This window comes from Bombus terrestris, chromosome 9 (genome assembly GCF_910591885.1).
Source record: "Bombus terrestris chromosome 9, iyBomTerr1.2, whole genome shotgun sequence".
Classification (NCBI taxonomy): domain Eukaryota; kingdom Metazoa; phylum Arthropoda; class Insecta; order Hymenoptera; family Apidae; genus Bombus; species Bombus terrestris.
This window is the reverse complement of record NC_063277.1, coordinates 6,830,194-6,851,537: the sequence shown is the minus strand read 5'-3', so window position 1 is coordinate 6,851,537 and position 21,344 is coordinate 6,830,194. Positions and strand designations below refer to the sequence as shown.

At 31.8% G+C, this 21,344-nt stretch overlaps 1 protein-coding gene and 1 long non-coding RNA gene across 6 annotated transcripts in view; one reads left to right on the top strand and one right to left on the bottom strand.

Annotated features, from left to right (window-relative positions):
* LOC100645011 overlaps nucleotides 1-21,344 on the top strand; it is a 70,206-nt gene that overhangs the window by 3,796 nt on the left and 45,066 nt on the right. Inside the window, exon 1 of one of the 5 annotated variants that reach the window (XM_003397653.4) lies at nucleotides 17,645-18,702. The exons of 3 other annotated variants lie outside the window; for them this stretch is intronic. In XM_003397653.4, coding sequence (XP_003397701.1) covers nucleotides 18,669-18,702 — 34 coding nt within the window. In that variant the 5' untranslated portion in view covers nucleotides 17,645-18,668. Of the gene's footprint in view, nucleotides 1-17,644; nucleotides 18,703-21,344 lie in introns of those variants that run through there. One more of the 5 variants, XM_012311906.3, reaches the window with a different exon arrangement.
* LOC125385645 lies at nucleotides 18,586-20,808 on the bottom strand. Its single transcript, XR_007225141.1, has 3 exons — nucleotides 20,314-20,808; nucleotides 19,444-19,557; nucleotides 18,586-19,367 (listed from the first exon to the last, which is right to left on the bottom strand). It is a non-coding gene; the product is annotated as an uncharacterized LOC125385645 (long non-coding RNA).

Genomic DNA, 21,344 nt, shown 5'->3' with positions numbered 1-21,344 from the left:
TTCGTGCATAATTCAATAAACTAATATAAAACAAAAAATATTGTGCGTCTATTATTTCCTTACAAAACGAAAGAAACATTTCGGACAACCTAATAAAATCTAAGAAAAACGTACAGTCAGTGTCAGAAATCTTCGTACATTCTCTAAGAAGGTCATTTTCATTTAAATTGAACATACATATATGTATAACGTCGTATAATAAGATATTTATTTACACATATAAAACAATAATAAAATAGCTCTTATAACTCTGCAGTGTAATTTCATTTTAGCATTTTGTTTTGATAAAAATGACTTTTTTATGGAGTGTAGGAACATTTTTATGGGTGTTTGTGTATGAACAAAAAACTACGGGTTTCGTATAAATCATTTTTTTTATAACCATTTACGTCAAGAAATGCAGAACATGCACATGACAGCAACATTTTGCATAATTAATGGTAACCTGGACAATTTTTTAATGTCGTCAATGGCCTTTTATTTGCCTTGCAAGCAATGGTAATCGCTGGTTGCGCGTGACTTGCGCGTGATTATGGACTTGTCCCTAAGGCGGTTAAATTCAATGATTAGGGTGATGTACGCAATTGGTACAATCGACAATTTGTTGCGGTGCTTATGGTGTCAAACTTTTGAAATATCGACTTACCACGCTGTTGTCAAAGAGTCGTACAGTTTGAGTGATCTAAGAATGATGAATATACCATGGGTATTATAGAGCTTAACTGGGACTTGCTTATTACAGTGTTTAACCGATCTTGCTGCGTAGAATCAGCGATGAAGTTATGTAACGGTCTTCTAAAAGAATGTGCCCCCAATTCATGCCACTTTCGTGCTCGAAAATTGGGCTGAAAACGCGGATTGCAAAGTAAACGTGCCTGCTTTTCATATAAGAAATCAGTTGTCCTGAACAATTGAATGAACCCATAACGTACTTGAAAAATTCAACGAAGTTTGGATAACTGCTGTCGAATATTTCATTTTCTAACGATAAAGCAAAGAATCAAAAAGTAAGAAAAGTAATAAATCAACAAATCAAATAGGAAACTGTGATTCTGTGAATTGTTAATTACAAAAAGAATAATTTGCATATTCAACGGTTTCATTCGATCTGCTTGTACATTTCTCCATTTAGAAATTTTTAGTAGGAAAATTTAATTTTGAAAAAATCGTAGACATTCGTGGCTGTCACTTATTGTTGGCTATCATCTGGCTGTTGTCTACATTTTATGGGGTTGTTTGATGAAGGCCAAGTATACTATATGGTGATGTGGCGTTCAACGATAATTACAATGTTCAATGTACTGCAATTTAGGTATACTGACGTGTCAGGGTCATTTTTCGAGCAGCAATCGAGGGAAATCGTTTCCCTTGATGCGTACTTGAATGTTTTGCCGCGTAAAATTACTTGCAAGATTGAAATTTAAGAAGCTTAAAGATAATTCTCTTAAGCCATTATCCTGCTAATGTAATAAAAAACACTCTAGCAGGGATTATATTAGGCTATTTAAGGGGGTATTCTAGTCTAGAGGCATGAATTTCAGGCAGTTTTTGAAGCTCTGTACAAACGAAACAAAAAATATTATTACTATCCATCTTTTTATCATTTGCTTATTGATATTTTAAGATTACATAAAAAATTAACCGAAAAAAACCCAAAATTCACAAGGTTATGAGCTGGCAATGTGAGGAGCCCCAAGAAAGGGAGTCCTGGCGTGCATGATTTCTATCCTTCTGGTCATGTGAAGTAAAAAATCCGAACGGATTCTTAATTAGTATAGATGCGGCTATAGCATGAACCTTGAAAAAGTCAAAAAAATATTTTTTCACAAAACGGCGGCCGTTTGAAGAAAAATTTTCCTTTTTGGCATGTTTTTTGGCAATTACGAATTTTTTAAAAATAGTAAAATTAAAAATTTTGATCTGAGCGTGGTTGAGGCGATAAAGGAATGTATAAAGAACATCCACACCAAATTTCAAATAAATGGGTTTATTAGAACTTGAGATATCGTGCACGGCAACTCGAAAAAAGTAGTGTCGAGAAAAACGCGTTTAAAGTTTTGAAACAAGTTTCCGAAAATTTTACTCATAGAATGGTACAGCATATTTACATATTTTTAATCGGCGATTCCTGCTCTATACAAGAAACCTTCCTCTACTTCAAAATGTTCATTCTTCGAAGTTCTTTTATGGAGACGAGCAGTCCTGGCTTCCTTTGATGCCTCTGAAGCTCGGAGTTCAGAGCGCTCGATGCGAACTTCTCGCCTGACTGTGATCACACGAGCTTCTGGGCCAATCGTAATTCCCATGACACTTAAGATTTTTAGTATGGGTATAAAACCTTTATTAAAAATACATACTGCGAGAAAAGTGGAAATTTGAATTGTCTGCGTTCCTGCGTGGATATGCTTCGGAGCAAAAGTCCATGTTAACGAATTTTGCCATTCATTATTATTCTGGGTTTCAGAACCCAAACATTGTTCCAACAAATTACAAATACATTAAAAAATAAAATACAAGAAAGATTTTATGAAGGTATTCATACGCAGGTACTCGGGCAGCATCTACCGTCTACTGTTTATTTGTTCCGGTCGGACCGGAGTAGATGCCGCGTCATAAAATTAGCTGTAATTCATAAAATAATTGAAATTTTGAAAAACTCTTTTAAGGGCATATTCTTGAATGTCTAAACTTTGGAAATATGAAAAAGAAAAGTTCTTTTCAAATTTGTAGACTGGAATACCCCCTTAAGATTATCCTATGTCCATAAATACTTTGAACAGAAGCATTGAAAAAGTTTCTGATTCAATTCTTTAATAATATTTCTCGAAATATTTTCATTTTGTTTTACGGTTAAAGATCAATTCGAAATCAATAATATCTTGTTAAAATTCAGTGGTTCCAATTTAATAAGGTATAACGATGATATTGAATCGATTTTCAATTTATTAAAATTCAATGATTCGAATTTAATGAGGTATAATGATATTGAATTGATCTCGAAGTGATCTACGATGTTGCGGTTAAAAAGAAGAAGTACGCAAAAAAAAAGAAAAAAGAAAGATAGGCAAAAGTCGATATGTATTCACTCAGGTCTTATCAAATACAATGCATTTTCACAGAAACACATTTTGGTAAGATCAATAAATAACAAGTTATTCTAGGTGGCAGACCTTGTTGACTCACTCTGCGTAAATATCTCGTAAATCATGAATTTTTCGATTATGTTAGATGTTCGTATATAAAAATTTGAAAGAACTGATTTATGTAAAATGTACGTTTGATGGATGAAGATCAAACTTTTCCTTAGCTTCTGACTGTTGCAAATCATCTATATATGGTATGAAAATACTATTTCATTAATATAAATAATATTATGTAAATAGCGTTATAAATAACATGATATAAATAAAATTATTTACACAATATCAATATTATTCGTATTATATCGCTTAAATACATAATATGTAAAACTACATACACGTTGTTCAAGCGTAGTAAGTGTTGATCTTCGATGAGAAACGCATTGAACGTAAGTACGTTTCCACGCGGAAGATTTTTTGGTGAGTGAAGGTCCTCGAATGCTACTTTTTCTTTTTATCGAATCGAACGTTATACGTGTGTACCGAGACGTTTCCATTCGGGCCAAACCAGTTCCGGTAGGATATTATACATCGCGTGTTCCACGTAATTGCAAAATACTGCCTGCTTTATAGAATACCAACAATAATTACGAAATTTATTATTTCACAGGAAGGACAAATTTTTTGTAAGCCATTTCATTAAATTTCTTAATTTAATTTCCAAATTTCTACCGGTTTCAGAATTCGGCTAAATCCAAATGGAAAGCCAATATTAAAGACAGAATAAAAGAAAGTTATAGCATAAACTAGAAAATGATATAGCTGCGTAATTATTGCATGCCTGATTCTGCAAAGTGTACGATGTATTTTACTTTTGTTTATTAATGCAAACACAATAAGAAATATCATCGTGATACAACGATTTTGATGAAATATTGCAGGTTCATAGTGTAGCTGAAAATAATTAACACGTGTCTTTTTTATCGGCAATTGTCTGCATTTAAAAGATGAGAAGAACGGTCGGAAAATTCAGGCATTCGGGGAAGTGGTGTTCTCTGAAAGCAGCTGTGATAGACATTTTACTCGCTTGATTTATGTTATACACTTCAATTTCTTAACAAGGCTAGGAAGTATTATGACTACGTTGGAAAAAGGAAATCCTCGTGGTACAGGAAGTCTGGTTACAGTTCATTGGAGGTTACTTACTCCTAAGTATCTCGTTGATCAATTTCTTAAGCTATGAAGGATTAGCAAAGAGATATCGCAAGTTTGCAAGGCAGAAAAGGCGGCCAAACTGTGACACAACATTAGGTTGAAAATTGAAGGACTGTTTCAATATATAATATGTAAGTCATGTAAAATAAGAAGTTTACGTCGATAACTACTTGAATTTTTATATCAATGACTTGACTGATGCGAGCAAGTATAGAAACATCAAAGCATATTTTACATCAAGTAAATAAAAATACAACTACGCGTACTCAACTTGTGCAAAATTACAGAATTATTAAATTCTTGACCAAGTATTGTCGACATTCAAACTGTTGTAAACTTCGTGAAAAAAAAATCGCATGACAATCTGTCTGGTATCATTTTAAGATTTGAAGCTTACTCTGATGTTTTTATATCGTATAACGAGCGAGAAAGTGAAGGTACTTTTCTTTTTCGAAAATTTGACATTTTCAAACGATTGTGCGGAGTTTGTAAAATTTTCTTCGGGATTCGCTTTAAAATGCCTTCGTAAAGCAGAGTCTGCCCTTTACGATGACCTTAAAAAACTTGATGTACGATTTCTTTTTCGCCATTTTATCGCACTTTAAATGAAAAGTCGAGCTGCCGGCATTGGAGTAATAATCCAAGGTACACCTCGAGGAGGTTGCACGGTCAGACTTGTTCTTTGTGTGTAGCGTATTTAATGCGTGTGTTAACCGTGTAACGTGTGTATAATGCGTAAGCTTAGGCTGCGTTAGGGTGTTTGTTTAATGTGCGCATTGTGTATGTTTAATGCGTGTGTAGTATAAAGAGGATTCCACGTTCGATTCTGTCAGAGTCTTCGGGCTCGTCAGGTTCTTGTTAAATGCACTAAATACACAATAAACACACGTGTAGAAACACACGAGATACAAATCCGACTGTGCAAAAATGTATAAAGTATTCAAAGTAGAGTACCTATTATAATATTTAATAAATCGAAAAAATGTCGACTTGCATGTAATTTGCATTAAACATCCCTTTATTTTACTTTACGTTATTTTGCTTTAACTATTTTATATATTTTTGCGTATTGCGTACATTGTGTATACGTTTGTACCATTATAAATTTCTGCAAATGGAAACATCCGCGATCTCCTAACGAGGAATTAGTGGGATTATAGGAATCCGAAAGAGTATTTATAGTCAAGTAAATAACAGTTCGGATTGATCAGAAAAATAAATAGCAATGATGTTTCAAAGTGTGTACGTCTAGTGCGTGTCTAATGCAGACAAGAATCCTTGTCCTATTCTGTCAGAGTCCTCAGGTTCGTTAGGTTCTTGCTAAACGTACTAAACACGCACACATGAGATACAAGTCGGACCGTGCAGCTTGCTCGTGGTGTATCTTGGATTATTCTAATTCCGGTGACACTTTTTTCCTTCAGAGTTCAATAAAACTATTGCAAAAGCGGTATAACAAACGAAAAAGTATCTTCATCTCTGCGGTCATAGAGAAAAATGAACGCAGTTCATTTCAAAAGAGGAAGTCTTGCACTTTAAAATAAGCCCAGGCATATTGTTACATGATATTTTTTCAAGAATTTATAACAGTTCGAATATCGACAATTTTCCAGGGAAAATCTTTAATGGCTAATTACATATATTGCACAGCCTATTACATATAATAGTCGATGCGAGTGCATACAGTCAATGAACAAAAAACATGATCGTTTTAGTCAAGCCTATTTAAGTTTAAGTAACTCGAAGTAAATGACTCGACTAATAAAAATGAACGTAGGTATTTCAAAGGATATTTTAAGTCAAGTAAAATAAGATTATACTCAATGTGTAATTTCAATTTGATTGTGATATATAATCTATTATTATGCTTGACGCGATTTTAAACAATCAATTAAAAAACAAAGAAAACTGCATATTAATAGAGTGATGTCAAATCTATTTGAGTACAAATGATTTATTTGTTTATCATTCCTTTATTTATTTATCACTCAGCGAGTGATTTGACTAATGAATAGATTGCGGATGTTTATACAATTGCATATTTTTACGAGCATACCTAAAGAAATGGAAGATAGAAATTTTAATTAGTAAAGACTATAAATAAAACTTCATTAGTCGCTAAAGATGCAAAAATGTGTAAAGTATCCAAAGTAGAATATCTATTATAATATTTGATAAATTCTTTACATTACTTTACTTTAACTATTTCATATATTTTTGCATATTGCTTACATTGCGTACGCGCTTGTACCATTATATATTTCCACAAATGTAAATACCCGTAATTTATTAATAGGAAAATAGGAACCTTTATATTTATAGTTAAGCAAATAACAGTTTGCGTTGGATAAGAAAATAAATTGCAATGACGTTTCCTGCTCTGAATTACATTCGGAAATCAAACGAGAAATCTTCGTTCACTCTAATTATAAATAGAAACAGTCAGTAATGATATTTTCCGGATGATTCATCCTTTGTTTGCAGTTGTAATTTTTCAAATGGTTTCTTCTTATGTAATATTAAGTGGAATATACGCTTTAATCCGTGTGGATGAGCGAATATTAACGGATTCTATAAAATAACGATGTAACTTTTCCAATCTATTGACGTTACTAAAAGTTCAATTCATCGTGATAGATGATATTTCGCGAATAGGCAATAACTAATTACGTAGAAGTCGTTACGTTGACGTAAATTTCTTGCGTTGATACAACGAACAGTTTAATACGTGATAAACCGTGGCAGGGCTATTTGGAAGCTATGAGAACTGGCTTATTATTCTTAAATTGTTAGGTCTCATGTACCTACCTTATGTACGTGTAAGTTCGTACGTAATCTTATTAGCTAATCACGTGCACAATTCGTGCACAACGATCATGAGAGTAATTATGACTGTTGACTTCACATCTTGCATATTTTGTTTCACATGTACCATGAATACGATTTACGTGTCTGTTGAAAAATAAGACTAATGATTCGAAAACGTTGTACGTGCATTGTAGAAGTGATCTTGATTAGTCGATTTTCATAAATTACCAATATTTTACACGTTCGCGAAAGAAAATGCAGGGAGGAAACTATTCGTATTTTTTCAACGTTCAAGCAACTAATAAGCATAGACAATTTTAATATGAATTAAATAACGTTTAGTATGTTCTATAAAATTTCTATAAATTCACGAGAGTAATAAAGATTTCATAAAGGAAAGTGAGATTATTGTGATTTTTTTGTAATTACAGATTCGTTCCAATAATTCAATTATTTGTCAATCGTGATGTTATCGTGATGCATTCTCCTTATAGCTTTATTTTTCTATTTTTACGTGACAACGTGTGTCATATATTCGTGTCATATATTCTATAGATATCGAATAGCATCGAAGAGACACTATACTTTGTGAACTTCAAATTTATATTGATAATTGTTTAATATATATAAACCTCGATAAACAAAAAAGGTTTATACATGTCAAAGAAACAAATACATAAAACGCGATATTTGACTTCATTTTTGACATTTTTCCCACGCTTTGTTGGCTATCTTTTGATTAAAGTACATATTTTAAACGGGAGTTACTGAGAAATGTCAACCGCCAAAGCACGAGGTATTATATTCCCTAATTACCCAGATAAGAAAAGCAAATATGATGTGCATAAATTTGATAGACGAATCTTCAATTCAGTACAAAACGAAGTTTGGAAATAAAATAACAATTTTTAATTATTCGTCAATTCTAATGTCGCTGATTCAGAAATTCCATATCAAAATACGGAAGAAGTATTGTTTGCACATTTGCAGAAGAGTTTTCTTTTTGGAATATATTCAATTGTTTCATGCATATCCACGGGAAAAGAGATAATAATCTTGTAACTTCGAAAATAAATGAAACCATTCATAATACTATGTCTATTGTAAAAACAATGGTATTTAAATCATCATTCTCTTTGTTTCCCGAGACACTAATGGACATAGTCACCCAGAAAAATCATTGTATACCTTATAGAAAGAATATCTTTATTTAGGAATATAATAATAGTTTTGTAACAGTCCTTAGTACCGATATTGTTTGCATTCGATTTGATACTTTTGGTAAAATAATTATTGAGTATTTGTGTCTTTCCTAAAAAATGTTAAAATCATTTTTCAAGAGTTGGGTATTTATCTTACCAAATGACATTGGGAGACTTTTCACTGACTCAACAGAGTAATTTACATGTTAATGCGACTCTATACCAGGCAATATAAATTGAGCAATACAATCCGATAATCTTACAGCTTTAGATACATAGCAGAATGATTAGATACATGTAGAATGTTCGTGTATAATCTACTGAGGATTTCGGCGAGATAAGATAACCGAGGAAAATAATTAGGTTTTATGAAGTATAGTTTTTTATGTATATGAACAATAAAGATTAATTACACAGTCATTAATCTTGTGTAAGACGTTTAAATTACTATTTATTGGTATGCATATTTTATAACTGAAATTGAAAATGTTTAGAAACACTAATTAAATAGACAACCTATCAAAATACATCAAATAAAGTACTTGTAATATCTGTTATATAGCTACAATACTAATTGCTGAGTTATTTGATAATTATATAGGATTTCGAATATACATCGAAATATAGAAAGAGATAAATATTATAATATAATAATTATTATAATATAATAATAAATAAAATATTATAATATAAAATATATATAATATAAAATTATAAATATAAAGAGATAAATATATATAAGAGATAAATTAGTTTTATTGCTATGATACTTAACAGACAGAATAAAAGATAGTCATAGGTTTATGAGGTGACTGTAAAAGCTTATTTATATAATTTCGCAATACTTTTAAGACGAAGATCAGATCGTTCGGCTTAATTTTAATGTTATTGAGAAGATAACGATTTATATTACCTCCATAAATTTTAAATAAACAGAAATTTAACTCATTGTTACACCTGTATCTTATTGTTTATATAACAAATATTTATTAATATGTTTTTATGTTAATAAGCTCCTATTTCTTTTATTTCCACATATATTTTAATAAAATTCATTTCGAATAGGAGAAAGAATTATTTGACTGAATTGGATCGTTAAATAATATAATATTTATTGTTAATTGATATAATATAATAATAATAAATATAAATTGATAAATTAGGAATATACGTGTATAATTTTCTCAGAGGCCAAACTGGTCAAATCCATGTTTCGTTTCCCCGATTTCATTACTAATGTACGTACATGATTAATGTTTAATTGTTAAAAAATAAATGACTTACTTCCACAAGTTCATTTATCCCAAAGAGGTCATACAAATCATAATAAACAAGATAAATTTTGAAAAATAATCATCACCTTTTTCTATTTCTTAACCTTGAGGTTGATCAATGTGTGTCTTCTGAGTGGTTCATATATCAGATACATGATAGGATGATCTTTCAATTTACAATTTTAATTTCTTATAAAACCGGTCGTGCAGTACAATTAATTTTAGAATTTATGAGAAGTTCCCATTTTTTTGGAAAAAATTCAAACATAACATGAATATACTACGCGAGACTAATTTAATTCTATCTTACGACACTTTTGTTTATCCTATCCAACTGTTTCAAAACTATTGCCAGTCATGTGAAACATAATGTATATTCATAACATATGTTTGATACATCTTATTATTTTTCCTTGCTGTTTACTCGATACATGATTAATGCATAACATTCCATACGCATATTATGTACATTACATAGTATGTACATAAGATCTATGATCAAAATCCATATCCGTTCAATCTTTATTTTAACTTAATAACTCAGATAACTTATCAGAGTTATTTTATTTTTGTTATCAGTCATTTGAGTTATTCTCTTAGACATATTAACATTAAAACTGGCATCGTTAAACATCCTTTTTATAATAGTATCTATTATTAATCAGGACGAAAGAATTTTGCAAGGAAGAATGAAATTACAAAAATCTATACTTTCCATATTATGCGAACTATTTATTGAATTATTTATTTTTTGTAAGAAACATATTTTCTGTGGTCCTACGCGTTGAAATTTCTAGCCCGCCAGCAAAATAATAGTTGCGTTTTGGTTTAATAAAATTTTGTCTTGACTATTATGGAACGCATTACGATAAATTCGTACATCTTTTAATTTTAATGTTTTTTGAACACTCAAACTTACAAATTATTAGATCAAACTTTCAAGCTTCTAAATTTTCAAATCTTTAAGCTTTTAAATTTTTTATTTTGTATTGTGCACATCGCAATAAAGTTTATATTCTTCCATCGAATTACACAATGAATTACGAATTTACGTCAGATATTAAGAGAAATGTAAAGAAGAATGTAAAGAAATGTATTTAACTTAGAGTTTAAACAAAATACAGATAAAATTCGCTGTCTCTCGCTTTTCCCCTAATTTATTCCTAACCACGTCCCGCAGGAAAAAATTTCTGTTTCACTTTTTTTACTCGATTGCTACTCATATGCATGTTTCATACTTTTACTATCTATTAGATATACATTACTCGAAAGCACAAAGTACGCTTATACGTACATTTATTTTTTGCGTTACAAAGAAAATCGGCGGATACACTTGAAAATAAGAAATTTTATACCAAAAGAAATGTTTTATAGCCCAGTTCTATTAAATCTATTATCGGTGATACGCCTTGATAACTATTATCAACCTACTGATCTGATTCTTCAATATCGTAAAAGCAATAATCTTACAATTTTTAAATCGAAGTAACCTATTTTCTCTAAGATATTATATACGGAGAAAACCAGAGGAAATGTACTTTTATTTTGTAATATTTTGTTTAATATAGATCAATTACTCACAAAGTCATTATAGACGATTAAAGTGGTCAGTTTGGAATGTCTGTGTTTCAGCGAGTTTCTGTTTGACAAAAATAGATAAGATTAAATATTTACTGGAGATAAAAAGTAGATATTGCTCAACAACTTAACTATAACTAAATAGCAAATAATTATTTAACATAGAAAGACGACTAGTATCTGTGGCATATACATGATATTGTATTCAAATCGAACATCTAGATTGTTTTCTGTTATTGAACATATGAAAGAATAATTAAGAGGATCTATATCATGTCATTGAACTGGTCTTCCTACGGACTTACCAGCGCGCATTATAAAACATCGCATTATAATAACAGATGTTGACATGTAAAGAAATGTAGATGACCTTGGAATAATCTTTAAGACGACCTTGTTATGGAATTTTTCTTATTATCACCAGATGTAAGTCTTAAAATCATATAAAATTCACTTAGTCGCATTTTTTTTTATCTTCGGCTGATATAATTTAGATATTGGATTCGACACATCCTGTAAATACGAGAGAAACTCATTTATACATTATATTGGTAGGAAATCTTGACCAATCGATCTTCTGTTGATTGATTTGAATTATCTGAATGTGAACTTCTATTATCGGAACGAGTTATCATAGACGAGTGAACTCTTGTTACATTACCGTGGAACTCTATTTATTTGAATTTTATTTATTGAAACGAAATTTTGGTATAAACTAAAGTTCACAGCATGTAAGCCTTAACTTTCATTCGAAAACTTTATATATACATAAACACAAACATTTTTATCTTTATCTTTATGTACAACAAGACAAAAATTCTTTAAATTCTATAAAAGATTAAACCATAAAGTTTAAAGGTAAATTGTTAGATTAAACTTAAATTATTAGCCGTAAACATTAAGCTATGTAATTTAATTAGATTCTTTTCCTTCTGTTCTGGACAACTTGGTCTCTACTTGTGCCTTTCTGTTTTCTTTCTCTAATTATCCCTTTCATAATTTCTATCTCCAAAGAAATTTTAATTTCGAAATTTGGTGTCCTTTTTGTTTAAATGAACTCCCGCCGATTAATTCAGAATTATTCAGTGATGGAAATCACTGAACTCGTATTGTAGCAATTGCTTTTCATCCTCATGGATTTAGATAAATGGACCGGCAGCGTATATGAACACCATACATGTTTGTTTGTCCATAAATTTAGATAAGTAGATTTTTATTGCAGAGTACATGTTGTAATAGAGTCTAAATATATACGCCTTCTTTTAAAAGCTTCTTAATTCAAATGTAAACTCAAATGCAAACCAAATGCGCAGCATCACCGACGTCATACTCGCAATTCTTCCATAATGTGTGAAACAAGTAAGTAGGAGAATTATGTAGTGTAGGTTTGAACTAAGCGAGACCAATCTCCTTCGAGATACAGATAATCATCCATCACAGAAACTGACGCAAGTTACTGCTACCATCTAAACTAATAACGCACGTTTTATTCAGATCTAGTTCTTGAAACTTGAAAAAAATGCATTGTCATAGATCGAAAGGTGTTCTACATTTCCATAATATTTTTTCGTAATCGAACGTAACATGACTTGCGGCGACAGCAATGCCGAGAAATACATGAACTCTACGATGGAAATGTATTGTTAACCTGTTTTACGTTGTAAATTAATATTCCTAGGCTTTCGTATTTTATTCTGATTACAACATGCAATTTATATAGCAAAAATTTAGCGATTCCTGGCACATACAAGTTACAGCACAACTTACACAATGCTAACTCTTTAACACTCGAACTACCAAACCCGTCAAAATGATTTTGTTTCTTTATAATTACTGAAAACATATAGGTATTTTTCCAAAACTAATATTGATCTTTACTGAAATAGAGGCATGATTATGTAGCTCCATTCATTTTAATTAATATCGTTCGAATTATAATGATCGGCATATAGAATATTTAAATACATACAACAGATTCATAGTTCTACTGTTAACTTATATACAGATTTTATACGGGATTTGAAATATACGAAAGAATGTCTATCGATCTCTTGTGTAGAACAAGCTTTGGTATGTTTAGCGTTGCGATGAAAATTACGCGTTATTGTATCATGTAAAAAATTCCACCGCAAAATATAGTAGTAGTTTCGTCGTTCTGACGATGGTTTTAGTATACAGCTATTTCAAACATCTGTTCGAATAAATACCACGATTTAAAAGATCGTAGATCGTTTCTAGAAGTAGGATTATTCTAAGCATCGATTATATATGGAAAAAATGGACAATAAAAACGAATAAAGATAAATGGAATGAAACAACGTTGAAAGCAGATTCTAGAATTAAACTGTTTACCAGATTTCTATCGCAATGATTAATGAGTTATTTTGCGTCCTCGTTAAAAATATTGACGTTTCTACCTCCCGCGAAGGTCTCTCGCATTGATAATCCTTAACGGTGACTACATATGTTTACCATTATTTACACAATTCCGAAGAGTTTATCAATAAATTGCTCTTGTATGGAGAACATTTAATCTGACTCAATGGTTCAGTTATTTAAGAATGAATCTAATGAGAAAATTCCAAGACTATTAAGACTACAAATGTAAGGAAAACCTGTGATATGTATTATTACACACAATATTTTTACTTTTTCTCACAATTTATTTTATACCTAGGTTATAGCAATTAATTTGGCAATATGCTTTAAATAATGTATATAAAATATTATATAAAATGGGTATATAAGTCATGACTGAAATATAATTAAATATATAGTTTAAAAATCCTAGGAAACTATAACATAGCTAATAATAATTTACATCGAATTTAAAGAACGTAATTTATCTAGTTACAAATTCGTTTTACTATCCAATTGTAAAGAGAGAAATTGGTTGTTTCGTATTTTTCAATTGTACTAATGGAGATTCAATACGATTACAATATACGTGCATAGAAATTATCTTGTTCATTATTGCTTTAGAAAAATATGTTTAATTGTTAAACATGATTAGATACAATAATTGTATTGCAATGGTATTCTTTTTCCTATACATATCGCGTACTGATAACTATTCATAGTAGATTATATTTTGATAAATTAAACGATTGTTCGCTTTGATTTTATAGATCATTATAACTTGATAAATGAGTCGAATGTTTACAGAACTCTTGACTTTCGGAATATTGAGATATTTTTCAATCTGCACCGTTTGTCACACTAACGAACAAAGATAATAACGTTAACCTATGATAATAAATTTCCTTGGTGATAAAAAAATTATAGAACACGAAAAAAACTGTCTAATGTATCTAATTGCCAGGATTTATTTCTGTTCTGCTTCTTCTTTTTCCTCATCTAACAAAATATTTTAGCACATTGTTCCAACTGAGTCAATACGTTGTGTATCCAATATATCATTCGAACTGCGATCGTTACCAAAATAACATTTTCTAATTTGTTCAGTATATATCAAACAAATTTATATAGAAAACAGCATACAAGCGAAAAATTCTTTGCACTAATTCGCATACGAGAATTCTGTTATAATTATTATAAAATTATTTTTTATAATTTCCTCCCTCAAACTATTACTTTATTATGGTAACTTAAAATATCTCTAAAAATATATTGTTGATTATTTTTTTTAATCACGTATTGTCAACATATTATATGGTCGCAATGAACGATACAAATTTTCTATAGTCACGACGAATGATTTTGAAATGTATCGGTTAAACTTGATCGTGGCGAAAGTTTTTTCTACGTTGCTTAACTTACATTACATTACATACATTATAAACGACTTCAATAATTCTGATATTTTATATGAAAAGTAATAAAAGCAGGCACGCAAGGCTCAGGATGGTACAATTTTACTGACTTGAATTGCTCTTGGTATGTATGTAACTCGCCTACGTTGATTTAAAGCTTTAGAGGGGAAAAGTGGATTGATTGACCATACTGACCTTGGACGTGTTGGCAGTTAACGCTAATTTGTTCTAATAGATTAAGTTAAGCAAATTTAGCGAGTAGTAAAAGCTGTCAAGTAATTCTATTATCGCGAAATATATTTCCTCGAAATCGATTTAACAATTTGCCACTTTAAACTAATCTGCGCAGTCTGAAAATATTAAATTAATTGATCGATATATTTCATGATTTTATTCGTGTCCATGAAAATTTCGAATTTTTTTTTTTACAAAACCAGATAGTTGGAATCTATGCAAAACTTTACTTTACTCATTTAACCCACCGTAATTATGATTCTTTGAATTCTAAATATACGCAGTAACCGCGCGTAGAATATAACAATAAAATTCATAAACGTGTAATGATAATAATAATAGCCAATCAAAGAAGATCGTTTATATGATCGAATAAAATCATGAAAATTAGCAGGTAGGAATATTATCGATTAAGATTAAGTATAAAGATAAAGTTTGATTTAATTGAAATTTGTTGTAATCTGCCGAATTAACTGACTTTTGTATGCACATCTCGATTCATCATGTATAATCCGTGATTCATTTCTTGACTTTATAAAAGCCTGATTGAAATTCTTATTTCTTGATTGAGACTCTTACTTCGATTGTATAAGAACAGACTGTTTGAAATTCTTTGTCGTACTTGAAAATGTGAAGATTTTATCAATAAAGTGTCCTAAGTGAAAATTTTGTTGTCATTTATTCTACACATAATACACGTACATAAATGTCTTCACGTTTAATAATTTATACTTTATGATCATTAGGTTATTTAAAAAATTATCTTTACTAATTTTTTTTTTCGAAATACATGTCGTTTTACGTCATTTTATCTATGGCGACCTAAGATTTATAAAGCGGAGAGGATAAGTATGCTCGCAAGTTTTCCTTCAGTTTCTCTTAAAATTTTTGCATAGTTTCATTTTCCATTCGCGGGAACGATTTTTGTTATAATTACAAGTAAAATTAAAAAATTTCTTGTTAATATCATGATATCTCGAAGACTGTTTCTGTTTTACACGTATACTGATTAAAAAATATTTTATCAACAAAACTGCTTATCGTCTTTATTGTGTTTATCAAGACAAATATTTTTTAAAAGATTTCTTCGTGTGTATATAGGCAATAACTTGCCTCTTTCTGGATATCTAAAGTAAATTACGACACTTAGAAAACAAACCAATCTTACAAAAACTATCCTACGATAAACAATATATTAATATTACGATATATTAATATTAGAAAGTACAGATAAATAAAATTTTCCTGATTTTTTATCTTCTTCCATAAAAATGGAATTTTCCACACGAGTGACGAAGTTGAAGTAAAGCTTAATCAAGACTAAAGGAAGTGATTAAATGGAACAGATTACTCAGACAATTTGATTTATTTGACTCGTCAAATAATGATCGATAACAACAAAACGACTTAAATCTTCTTTTCCTCTTACTTTACACAGTTTGTGTGTTGATTCTCGAGCAAAATTTTCCAAAATAAGAAATTAACTATGAATAAGCTTTATTTGTATAAGAATGTAACGGTGTTTTTATCTTTCGGTAGCTAAACGCATGGACATGACGTCCGAGTGTTGTCAGTAGTCCGGAAACCATCGAGGTTAACGGTCATCGATAGATTCTTTCCAGCGCAAACAGCGCAGACGTACCGTGTTTTGCAATCACTTTAATCTGTATCGCTGTTAATTGTAATTTCTCAAGTTCCAAATAGAATATTCGCATAGCAAGACATTAAATAGACAAACATTATACATAGACAACTATCTAAAATATTAAAAATCAGACGAAACTTTGTCGTTCGATTTCTTTTCTGCCTGTTTTGGATTTCGCGTATTTACTGGAAATTTAAAGGTAATAAAATGCGTGTGTACGCGATATAAAACGTCTAAAGCAGAATCACACGTTATAATTTTTGATAGGTCAAACAAATCTCTATTTCAGTTACTATACTACTATATTATTCGTAGATATTACTATTTTCCGTTCTTCCTTTTTTCTTTCTAATACACCGCAGCGTGTTCGTAAATCGAAACTTGCGAGTGCTTTCACTCGCCGGTGCCTTAGATTCGATTAGCAAAACTACACTCCAGCGGAAATATTCGATTTATTCGCTTCTGCTCGGCAACTCGAACAAAATAAAGAAAGACAAAGAGAAAAAAATAGAACGGTAAAGTTCAGAAAAGCAAAGATCCGCGACGTTTTTTTGTCTTCGGCAGAAAACATCCTATTTAGCGCGGTTTACAGATGAATAAGTTTTGAATATCCAACTACGTGCACCTGTCGGTGAGAACGTACACGCGAACATACACGTATATACTTTCTAGAGAAGCTTGTTGGTCTGCTTTCTAAATTTTTGAGCGAATCAGCAAACGAAAGAGAAGCTTCGATAACAATCGACGAAACGAGGAGAGACAATTTGGTTACAGTTTCCTCATAGCCAACGATAAAACTCTGTGCCGTCCCATTGTGCTACTGTATTTCGCCCGATAAGAATCTAATCGAAAACACGGAGCGTTCTTAACGCGTGACAGACACTCTATATAAGGCTAAGTGAGAGGTTGGCGTACAAGCTTCTCGGAGCTGTATCATTCAGCATGGTTCGACAGCCGTGGTTCGATCAGTGCGGCGACAACAGGTGCGTTGATCGGTTCCCTCGGGAAAGGAAAACACGCTGCGGTGTAAATGAGAAAAGAGAAAAGTAGGGAAAGGGAGGGACAACAGAACGTACAGAGAAAAGAAGAAGAGGAGGGTCTGTAAGGTGGAGGAGGAGAAGCGAGGAGATATAAGAAAGAAGAGGGAGAAAATCATTGGCGAGGGAACGGGAACGGGAACGGGAACGGGAGCGTTCTTGGTTCAAGTCAGTCCAGTGAAGTCCGTCGAAGGTGAAAAGTCTCTCTGTCTTGCTTCCTCTTCTTCAATTCTGTTTTCGGACGAACGAGAGAGACTCTATCCACGATCACCTTGCCCGTTACTTTTAACGCGTAAATACCGCGCGTGGTCGCGTGCTAGTGCAGAGAAAGAGAGAAAGAGAAAGAGACAGAGAAAGAGATACCTATATACAACACATAGCTGATCGGGAGAGGAGTGCGCGCTCGCGATCTCGTGTGTGCTTGCCTATGTGGTTAATGCGTGTCCGTGAAGTTTTCTATCGTTCTAAAGGATAGAAGAGATATTGGTGTCGATGCTGTATGAAATTCGAAGCTAACCGAGAGACCGCGAGGAGACTGACTGACTTGTCGCATCGATGAAAACTTGTCGGATTCTAAGTATGTTTCAGGATCTAACGCTTGATTAGCCCGTCGCCATCTTCTTCCTACACACACGGTTGACAGCTTGAGTGCATTTCAAAGTATCGCATTGTTCCTATCAAGTGTATACATATATATATCGAATATATACGTATATAAAGGTCGTTGTTTTGGTGCATCTATGTGTCCTTGCCGTGCGGTCTTACCCTACCCTTACGCCGACAAACGATAGCCCAGGTCAATTCTGCCGATTTCAGCTTACTATGTTGGAATTCTCCGTACAACATGCCGAAGTCGGTACGTACAACCAACATTTCATGTCCAGCATGCTGCACGGCCTACGTGGATCGCATGTGGTAAAGAAAGTGCTTTCTCGTTTGCCCATCTTTTGTGTAACTCGTGGCTGACCTTTCAGGTGCCCAACGCACGATCCACTCCGTGCAGTGGAACGAGACGTTCGTTTCTGTTTCTGCTTCTGTACGGTTATAACTACGTCGTTAGTTGTTTCTCATTTGTCTCGTATATTATGGATTTTGTCAAATTTCTTTCGATACTTTTGCTTCTTCCATGCTTCGAAATATTTATATTCTTCTGTACGCGTCATGTTCGTTGGAACGCGCAAGTTTCGCATAAAAAGTCGCAGCGAATACTCGCGGACAACGATAAAAACGACACTTTTCTCCTTTCACACATCGTTGATACATAATCAGCCGGATTAAATGACTTTGTTATGCTCCTCCTCTTCGAACGTTCCCCCATTACGAGTTAAATTATAATCGGCAAAACTAGTTATCCCGCTTAATAGACGAGTGAACAGAGAAAATATAGGTTGAACATGGGGTTCGCTATATTGAACGCTGCAATAAAGTCATCGTTGTACGCGCGTAATAAAGTATCATCGCGATCATTCAATTGAAAACTGTTGTCATTCGAGGTTCAAGAACAAGCCTGCGGACAGTCTCCTGCAAGAATATACCTGACGGCACGTTCGTTTTTTTATGCTCGTACAGTGGTTCGCCAAAATATATTAACACTTACCATGTACAACCTTTATACATATAACGTACGTTTTATATAAAACAGTCTGAAACTTCGTTGTTGTTGTAACGTGACACGGTTATTATGATCATGTTGATAAAATCCAAAGGCAATCTACGAATATATATAGAGATTACAAGATATTTATTGTAAACATATAATTAGCAAGAGATTAGTATACAGTATGAATAATCACTTTAAACTAATAATGAGTCTTAAGGATAATCCTATTGATTGTAAGATTTACTAACATAATAAATAACTGACTGTTTAAATATTTCAGTTTAAATATGTTAATTTTATTTAATTAGATATCTTGTAGCTTCTATGTAGACTTTGATTTGATTTGTTTCAAACTTTACCAATAGAACCGCGATAGTCGTGTCTTATTATACTAGACCGTGTATATTTTATACAAGCTCATATTTTTATGAATAAAAAAAACTAGGTAGAGAATTATTTTACTTACTAAATATTATAATAGGTATTTCGCTTTGGATACTCTATATATTTTTGCATATTGTGTGTATAATTCTATGTATGTTTGAACTTTAGAATTTTCCATAAATACATAAAATTCCGCAGTCTACTTATCGGCGCTTATTAGTGTCGATTTAATTTCAAAATGTTTCGTATAACATACATAAAATACATCTACAAAAGGTTCCTGCAGACGTTGGAATACTTTCGCAAGGTATTGTACGTTTCACGATTATCGTTTCCTTTATATCGTAATGTTAAGCCGCATGATTCGTACGAACGAGATACAAAAATATTCTCTGCCGATATTTGCCCTCCCCTTTCATATGACAAGCGAGGCTGCATGCACGTTTGAAAAATTTATTACGAGAAGCGATAAAATGATCTTACAGTACCGACGTGCCTCGTGAATTTTACGTTTCGCGTCTCCTTCTGTCTTAATCTCCGACGTAAATGGTGCAAATAAAGGTATTACGTTTTTAGATAACAGCCACGCTTCTTTTTTCGCCTCGTTGAAAAGTAAGAAGTCACAGGTAGCTAGGAGAATTGGAGTTTGCTCGAAAACATGAGATATATACTGCAGTGTAGCAATCTTTCATTGAGATTATGTGACGTAAAATTGATGATGCGTTCGCTCATTTTCATGCACAGTACGCTACTCGCTCAAGTATCACAATTGCTTGCCAAGTATCCAAGGTTATACTTCTCGTTAAAGGCCAATTACAATATTTCTTATTAATTTTTTTCTAATTCTCTGCTTTGAGATTCTCTGCTTTATCTGTTCGGAATTTGAATAAAAATCAAGTTAAGATAAAGATTTATTGGGCGGATAGAGTATTTATAGTTGCATTACAAACACGTGAACTTGATATTCGCGTTTATGGCTTAAATCGTAATTTTATTACAAGTACATTATCCGACTCTCAATTGAAGAATTTAATCGTCTTTCTCAATCGCAATAACAGTATCAATGTAACATTCAATAAGTGTTCCGCTTAAAAAATTTCGTATAATTAATTCATATAAATAAATGTAGGTAAATCGGTCGTTCGATCAACTTAGTTAACCCTATCCCTTTGTTAAATTATTCATCGTGCAAAGTAAAGGATTATATTAACATTCTATTGATATTCTAATTGTATAATATTATATACATATATAAATATATATTATATTATACAATTAGAATCGCAAATAAATATTGCATATACTCGTATTACAATTTATTTACTTGAGTATAAATATATCGAATAAAAATATTCAGGAATTAGTCAGAGATAGCAAAACTTGGATAATGAGAAATAAAAAAGTACTTATACATTCCAAATGTTATGTTATGTTCCTTCAACTTTATGTAATTGATATCACTCATGATTTTTATGATTGTTTGCCAAACAGAGATTAATCAATATTTATAATCT